The following is a 9,214-nucleotide window of genomic DNA, read 5'->3' on the forward strand; positions in this document are numbered from 1 at the left end:
TAATGTCTATAGGAAAAAGGACAACTTGTGGTTTAAATGGACCCATACCTATTACACAAAAGGAGGTGCAATATGAAAAACCAGAATAGAATAGGCCTCTTGGATGGTGCAAAAGATCTTTAAAGCTAAATTGGTATTTGAGCGGGCAGGCCTAACAGAAGATGCAGTAGCTAGGATGAGTACTAATTCAATCAAAAAGTTCTATGGACTTAATAGAGGTGATTACCCAAAAATGCCATGGAGAAGACTACTATGTAACAATGCTAGAGCGCCAAAGTAGATGTCCATACTCTTTCTGGCACTGCATAGAAGACTCCAAACGAAGTAAAGAATTGCATGTTAGGCAAACTTAGAGGATATGATATGCCCTCTATGTCTGAGAGAAAATGAGGACTTTGATCACATGCTCTTTCAATGTGATTATGCGAAAGAAGTCTGAAATAAATTGCTGCAATGACAAGATGTAAAAAGAGGTACAGGGGACTGGCAAACTGAGGTACTATGGGCAATCAGACATGCCACTAGAAAGAAGGCACATCAAGAAATCTATAGAATGGTTTTGGCTGGTGGTGTGTACCACATTTGGCAGGAAAGGAATGCGAGGATCTTCAAGACGCAAAGAAGAGCAACTCATCAGGTGGTAAAGCACGTGATACAGGAAATTCATCAGAGAGTAAGGAGAAGCAGTAAACTTAGTAGATATATGAAAATGTTAATTTTTTACCCATAGCTGCAGATATGTGGTGTAAATAGAGGATACTTTGGGTGTGCAAGTTTAGGATCAATGTCTAAATTGCATACCTTCAAGTTTTTTGACAGAGTTGCACATATTTTCAAGTGGTAATATAAAATAGTTAGTTACAAAAAAAAAATTGTCTTACAAAACTTAGTATTTTAATAGTTAATGCCATATAAGGGAAATTATGGGACATTACATAAATTTTATCATGTAAATAAAATAGAGTAAAATAAGTTACGGATTTAAGAGTCATATTTGTAAAGTTGCACTTGAAGTAATAAAGATAAAACAGTAAAAGACAAAAATAAATAAGTTATAATTAATTAGAAAAAAATAAAAAATGACAGCTTCCTATATCGAGAGGTGTTCATGGAAAACCGTTAAACTAAAAATGAAAATAAATCGAGAAAAATGGTTTGATTTTAAATTTTAAAAAGTCGTCGAATTGATTTGGCTTTGACTTTAAAAAATAACCATTTATTTAGAAACATATTTAAAAAATACAATTACTAGCTGTTTAATTTGAATTTGGTGGAGATGAATTTAACTCTACGTACTAAACAAATATATAAGAAAGAGTAGTAGAATTATTTAGATAATCTCAGGTAATAAGTATTTCAGCTTCTCTTGACGATCATATCTGCTTTGTAATGACAATCAAGATCATCAAGAAATTTAAAGTAAAGACGTTGATCAACATGTTAACTAGCATAATAGTAGTAATCAGCAAGGCGAGCAAAGTAATCAAGTTCTTGCTCACGATCGATGTGGTGCATGTCAGTTGTATTACAAAGGGTCTAATGATTGCGAATAAACACTATATTTTCCTTTAAACAAGGACATTTTGGAGTTCTGAAAAAGCAAAATTAACAAGACGCTGAATGATACAGCTCCTGAATAGAGACATACTCTATTCGACACTAAATATGACGATGCAATGCCCGTCCGAGCCAATTCCTAATGGGGATGCTATGGTTTGGTAAGAGAATTAAATGAGAGACTAGAGCAAGCTATGGAAGTGATCCAACAACAACAGAATAGCATACATTGTCTTCCTGGATGAGTTTTTGTTTCTCTAGGGAGGCAACTAGAGATTGGTAAACTAAGCAATGAATTTATATTCTAACTAGTTCCCCCGTCCCTAACTACTAGTCAATTTCCATTGCAACTTTTGTGAATACCCTAGAGCATGTTGAAAAGCTATAATGGAATTGGATTAAGATGTAACTGGATGTAATTACACAATTAACATGTTTGTTTGATTAAACAATTACTTAGTTAATAGAGAATTAGGTGTAATTGAGAGGGAGTAATCAATGACATCTCAATAAATTTAGTGGCCTAAATCTAATTGTTTTATAAAAGGCCTTATAATTTTTCTTTAATTATAATTTACATATATACACACACATATGTAAAAAAGTTAGTGTAACTTGTTGTTTACAGTATAATATTCTTAAATAACATAAAGCCTTTAACTTCACATAATAATATAGGGGGAGGAGTTGCTCGACCCAGTCTGAGATGTGAGCAACCAAATGAGGAGGATGGCTATTGGCTGCAAAAGAGGAAAGTGAGAATCGAAATTCAGAACCAAACAAACGCAAAAAGAAACAAGGCACTCACGAGTATAGTTCCAAGCTTCAAGAAAGTCGTTGACATTGGCCACGACGTCCTCGGTTCTGACCAAGAAGAAGTTAAGCCAGAACTGACAATTGGCTTTGTCGTCCATCTTTACCACAAACATTTGCCTCCTCGGTGGCGAAGGTTCAGCATCGTTCCCCTATAGAAGCTAGTGGCGAATAGATGTACTAAGTGCCACAATGTTAGCTCGACCCCGTCCAGCTCCGCAAACTTAGTCATCATCTTGATCAACTTGTAGACGTACGGTGCAAGCTGAGCAGGGCAAATGCTTTAGTGATGACAAAATTCTTCCACCAATGGAAGGGGAGGGAAAGAATAGCCGATGAGGAATGGATAGGCATAAAGAGCGCAATGCCCAAGGCGATGAACCTGTACCACGTCCCCGTCATCCAGTATCAGTTCGACATGGTTTGGAAGGCCGAATTTGGCCTTGACTTCCGCCAATTTCTTAGGCGTCATCGTCGATTTAAAGACTCCAGGTGCGGCTTCAGGTACTTTGGTGGCGTCGTGATGGCACTTAGTCTCTAAGACTAAGTAAGCCGATTTTAATTATAATTCAAGCTATTTTTTGTTTTTTAAAATAGAAACTAGCAGCGGAATAAATATGAATATAACAACCTCCCGAGATTGGTAGTACTGAGTCACAAACTCTAACTGAATACATGAAATTATCTCGAGGATCGAATATACAATACTGATCGAATAAGAAATTAACAGTACAATAAAATGGAAAGACTCCAAGGGACTGCGATGGCCAAATAGCTCTACCTTGAATCCTTACGATCCCGCTTTACTCTGCCCAAGTCCGATATCTCCAATACCTGGCTCTGCACAAAAATATGCAGAAGTGTAGTGTGAGTACACCACGGTCCGTACCCAGTAAGTATCAAGACTGGCCTCAGTGGAGTAGTGACGAGGTACAGTCAAGATACTCACTAGTCTAATAACCTGCGCAATATGAGATATAAAATAACAAAAAACAAATAGCAGTAATAGCAACATCAATCAACTAGTGATTTAAACAGCAAAGCAACAGGAACACCATAAATATTACTCAAACGAATAATAAACACAGGTACAACCAATTAATCAAGTCCCTTCAATATACATCTTTTACCTATAAGTTTTTCAATAAAAGTCTCTAGAATATAATCCTTTTCAATAAATATATTTCGAATATACTTTCTTCAAACAAATATCCTTTCATTAAAATTCTTTCACATAAATATCTTTCGAGTATAATTCTTTCAAGTAAATATCTTTCTAATATAATTATTTCAAATATATATAATTCTTTCAAGTAAATATTCTTCTAATATAATTCTTTCAAATAAATATCTTTCTATTCGAGTATAATTCTTTCAAGTAAATATCTTTCTAATATAATTCTTTCAAATAAATATCTTTCTAATATATATAATTCTTTCAAGTAAATATTCTTCTAATATAATTCTTTCAAATAAATATCTTTCTAATATATATAATTCTTTCAAATAAAAGTCACCATGTGACACCTCATTTAACTTTCCTGGCGTGAGAAATATATTCAACATATCACATCAAATGGCACGACAATACCTTCGTGCACTTGTCTCATTCTCACCTAATGTATATATGTAGATCAAATCAATTGGCACGGCAACACCCTTCGTGCATTTAAATCTTTCTCATCGTGCATACATATAACAGTACCAACTAGGTGGGAGAAATGTCAATAACAATAAAAGAAATTAAGTGGAGGCACACAGGAAGCAACAACGACTACAAGTCATATAGAAAATGTAGGTACGCGATAACATCTCAAGATAAAGGTATGAATGTATACACAACAAAACGATATCACAATGTAATGTATGTTTCTCGTCCTCGCCTGCACGGAAACACCCTTCGTGCCATGAATATATGATAATATAAAAATAATTATACGACATCACCCTTCGTGCTTTTACTCTCGTCCTCACCTGATAATATAAATGAAGTAGTACGACATCACCCTTCGTGCTTTACACTCTCAATGGCACGGCATCACCCTTTGTGCTTTACACTCTCAAATAGCACGAAATCATCCTTCGTGCTTTACACTCTCAAATGGCACGACATCACCCTTCGTGCTTTACACTTTCAAATGGCACGGCATCACCCTTCGTGCTTTACACTCTCAAATGGCACTGCATCACCCTTCGTGTTTTACACTCTCAAATGGCATGGCATCACCCTTCGTGCTTTACACTCTCAAATGGCACGGCATCACCCATCGTGCTTTACACTCTCAAATGGCACGACATCAGCCTTCGTGCTTTACACTCTTCCTTACCAAGTACATGTATATCATTAACACTCTTCCTTACCAAGTACATGTATATCATTAACAAGCAGGGTATGAAGCATAAATAACATCAAGGAGAGTGTTTAAACCAAAACACGATACAACAATTCATATCACAAATTTTTACTGACCACAACCAAATTTTAAATATGTAGCCGAATCAATAAATTTATCAACAAATAGCTCAAGGCTCCACACAACATATAATAAACCTCAAAACAATCAACAGAGGTAAAAAAATACTCAGTATAGGGCAACGCCTTCATTAATCCAAATTCTTGATAATTATATTAACTCCTCAATTTAAACTTATTTAATAAATATTTGCAGATAAGGATTCCGTCATGAATTTAATTCCAAGAAAAATATCAAATCAACAAACACATGGAATTCACATAAAATCCAAGTGATAATAACACCAAATTATTATATAAAATACACACTTGACAATTAAGGAACGAGGCGTGATAATTCAAGGATTCACTAATGCTAATAATTATCTAATTTAATACATAAGAATGCTTAAAACTTTAAATCAATAAAATTTACACATATAAGCCCGGGTACTTATCGTCACCTCGCGTACACGGCTTTTCACATTTCACAAATGGCACATAAGACTCGATGCATAAGGGGTAATTCTCCCACTCGAGGTTAAGTAAGACACTTACCTTATTGAAATTATGCCGATATTCCAAAATCGCCTTCTTGCTTGAATTGACCTCCGAACAGCTCAAATCTATCCAAATTAATTGTACCACTTCATTAAAATTCATCGAAAATAATTCCTAATAATAAAATACCAACTTAAAATTTTATTGTAAAAAGTCAGTGCGGGGCCCACCCCTCGGAACCCGATAATTTTTTTACGAAATCCGAATACCCATTCCGATACGAGTTCAACCATACCAAAATTATCAAATTATGATAAAGGATCGCCCTTCAAATCTTAAATTAAAGTCTAGAGGATTTCTACCATTTTCAACCCAATTCACTAATTTAGTGATAAAAATAATAATAGATTCATGTAATTTAACCAAACTCAAGTTAGGAATTCTTACCCCCCAACGTTTTCCTTGAAAAACTCTCGAAAAATCGCCTCACCCAAGCTTCCTTGGTCCAAAAATGAAAGAATGAGACGAATTTGGACTTTATTCTGCTGCCCAGGGATTTTTTCTTCGCGTTCGCGACCCTTCCATCGCGTTCGCGATGAACAAATTCTCCAACAACCATTTTAAAACTCTTCTCAGACGGCCTCTAGTATAATGGTCATAACGTTTTGTACAAAACTCTAAATGATAAATGGTTTAACTTTCTGAAAACTAGACTTAACTTTCACTTATTGCTTATCTCCCCATTCCTTATAAATTGCGAGATATAAGCTTTCAAAGTCAGCCATGTGCAACAGAAATTTCCAAACTCTTCCCAGATAGCCTGTAGTGTATCCACCATAACCTTTGGTACACAACTCAAAATAATAAATGGTTTACCTTTCTGAAAACTAGACATAAATATCTACAACTTTCATTTTTGGATCATCTCTAAATTCCTTATATATTGCGAGATATGAGCCTCCAAAGTCAGACCATTGCAACAGAGATTTCCTTCTTCGCGAACGCGAGAATCCCTTCGCAAACGCGAAGAACAAGATCCCAGAAGCCAAATCCTTCTTCGCGAACGCGAGAGGCTCCTCGCGAATGCGAAGAACAACACCAGATATCCGAAAATCGGCATCCAAAGTAGCCCAAAATGATCCGAAACACACCCAAGGCCCTCGGGACCTCAACCAAACATACCAACGCGTCCCATAACATCATACCAACGCGTAGAACCTTCAAATCACTTTCAACAACACCAAAAATATGAATTACACACGGATTCAAGCCTAATGAACTTAGAAATTTCCGAATTCCACAAACGACGCCGAAACCTCCCAAACCATGTCCGAATGACCTCAAATTTTGCACACAAGTCAGAAATGGCATAACGAAGCTATTCCAATTTCCAGAATCGGATTTCGAGCCAGATATCAAAAAGTCAACTCCCCGGTCAAACTTCCCAAAAATTCATCTTTCGCCATTTCAAGCCTAATTCCACTACAGACCTTCAAATAATTTTCCGGACACGCTCCTAAGTCCATAATCACCATACGGAGCTATTGACATCATCAAAATTCCATTCCGAAGCCGTTTGCTCAAAAGTCAACTCTGAGGTCAACTCTTTACATTTAAGCTTCTAAATAAGAATTGTTCTTTAATTTAATTCTTAATTTTCAGTAATTCAAACTCTACCACACCCGCGAGTCATAATACATTGCGAAGCTGCTCTAGACCTTAAGTCACTGAACGAGGAGTTAATTTTTAAAACGACAAGTCGGGTCGTTAGAGGGAGAGAATGAAAAATGGTATAGGTCAATAAAATAGAAAAAAGATATCCGGAGAAGAAGAAAGGATGAGAGAAATTTGGTGCTTCGAAGCGTTATAGGATTTAAACTTCAAAACCAGGTCCAAGGGTCCCTATTTACAGAAGTCATGGCACTAAAACCAAAAATGGTTCATCATGATTGGCACCGGAATTGAAGTGGTAGATCTAATTAAAGGTCACACACAAAATGAAGCTACACATCGGGAATGTGCGTCATTATGACTCATGATGTCAAGATTCCATCCTAACCCTTGGACAGGGTAAATCCAGCAAATCACCCAGGAAATTCGAAGCATTTGAAATGTGCGGCTCACAGAAGGCCACGTTGCCCGTTCGTCGCAACAACCACGACCCATACAGTTCGCTTGATAAGCTTAACTACCAATAACATAATCCGCTCATCGAACTCGCCCGCGAAGTCGACCATAATAAGCTGAGGGACTAACTGTATGAGTCAAAATTTATCTCTAGAATGCTTAAGTCATGATAGTATTAGTGAGACATTCACATGCCGCCATATGTCGAAGTGCTTAAATCGAAGGTTGCGGTCGAAGAGTCAGCAATGATTAAGGTCTAGGATTCATCAAAGATCGAGGTCGAACACCCTTGGCAGAGTTATAACGGCTAGTTATAAGATAAGACACTAAAGAGAATATCCTAGTGGATATTCTCTGCACTTGTACTATTAGGGTTTCTAGGAACATGTTCCCTATAAATAGAAAGAGACACAATGAGAGAAAAGATGGGATATTCATTTGTAAAGAACACATTTATTTTCTCTTAATATCACCACTATGGTGAGAGGTTAGGCATGGCCTCAACCTATATATTAAAACCACAAAAAGGGAAGATTCGATACAAGAAGGGTTGATAAAACTAAGCTAATTGTCCCCTTAGTTAAAAGTAGAGGAGAACAAAACAGAGAAATACATAGCTAAAGATCCAAATTAAAAGCTTGTGAAGGAAAAAAAAAACTCTTTCTCAATAGGACAAACCAAAATTGGGAAGGCTAAGCATTGAATGACTTTTTGGTAGTCCTAATTCGGAAGTTGACCAGCTGGTCATTCTTCAAAGCAGCTCTCACCTTCATAGGTAAAGTGTTAGCTTCCATGAAGAAAGTAGAATATTTCCTATGTATGCTCCAATTAGCTAGCAAGTCGGCAGTGCAATTGGCTTCCCTGTAGCAGTGTGAGAACTTAATGTGACCTTCCTGCCTCATCTCATGGATATGTTCAATTAAATGGGCAATCTGCCAAGGTGTTCCAGCCTGATTGTTTATTGCATTGATTAGGATTAGAGAGTCAGATTCAATTTCGACCTATTCATATCCATTGTCAATACACTAATTTATGCCTACTAGAATAGCCCTTGCTTCCGCCATATTGTTAGTACAGGAGCCAAAGAAAGTTGAGTAAGCCATAATGAGGTCTCCATATTGATTTCTTAAGCATCCTCCTCCACTTGCTAAACCTTTGCTACATCCATCAATATTGAGCTTTAGACAACCATCAGGTGGTTTAATCCATTTAACAGGAATAACCTTTAGTAAAGGCTTGCATATTTCCACAACATAGACTAAATGTTTCCACTCAGTAAAGATAGGCAAGGATGAGAACTTGACAGTAATCAGAATGCAAATCATATTCTGGATCTGGGCTACAAGTTTTTTGACAGAAAGTTTTCCATCTCCATATCTGATAGCACATCTTTGTTTCTAAATTTTCCAGCATATCAATCATGGGATGTAGTGTAGTAAAAAAGAGTGAGTAATACAGGGTGCCAACCCCCGGTTACACTTCTTTCAGTAATACATGGTGTCAGCCCCTGGTTACACTTCTTTCTATAATACAGGGTACCAATCCCTAGTTACACTCCTTTCTGTAATACAGGGTGCCAACCCCTGGTTACACTCTTTTCAGTAATACATGGTGACAACCCCTGATTACACTCCTTTCTGTAAATACAGTGTACCAACCCCTGGTTACACTCATTTCGATAATACAGGGTACCGACCCTAGTTACATTCCTTTCGCTAATACAGGGTACCAACCCCTGGTTATACTCCTTTCGGTAATATAGAG

The 9,214-nt window shown here is 36.7% G+C and overlaps 1 protein-coding gene across 1 annotated transcript; it reads right to left on the reverse strand.

Annotated features, from left to right (window-relative positions):
• Positions 1-8,142: 8,142 nt before the first annotated feature.
• Positions 8,143-8,775, reverse strand: LOC142167013 (uncharacterized). The gene is made up of 2 exons (XM_075227163.1): positions 8,491-8,775; positions 8,143-8,400 (listed from the first exon to the last, which is right to left on the reverse strand). Exons 1-2 carry the CDS (start codon positions 8,773-8,775, stop codon positions 8,143-8,145), a joined length of 543 nt encoding a protein of 180 aa, XP_075083264.1.
• Positions 8,776-9,214: the final 439 nt, after the last annotated feature.

The sequence above is a fragment of the Nicotiana tabacum genome, chromosome 12 (assembly GCF_000715075.1).
Source record: "Nicotiana tabacum cultivar K326 chromosome 12, ASM71507v2, whole genome shotgun sequence".
Classification (NCBI taxonomy): Eukaryota; Viridiplantae; Streptophyta; class Magnoliopsida; order Solanales; family Solanaceae; genus Nicotiana; species Nicotiana tabacum.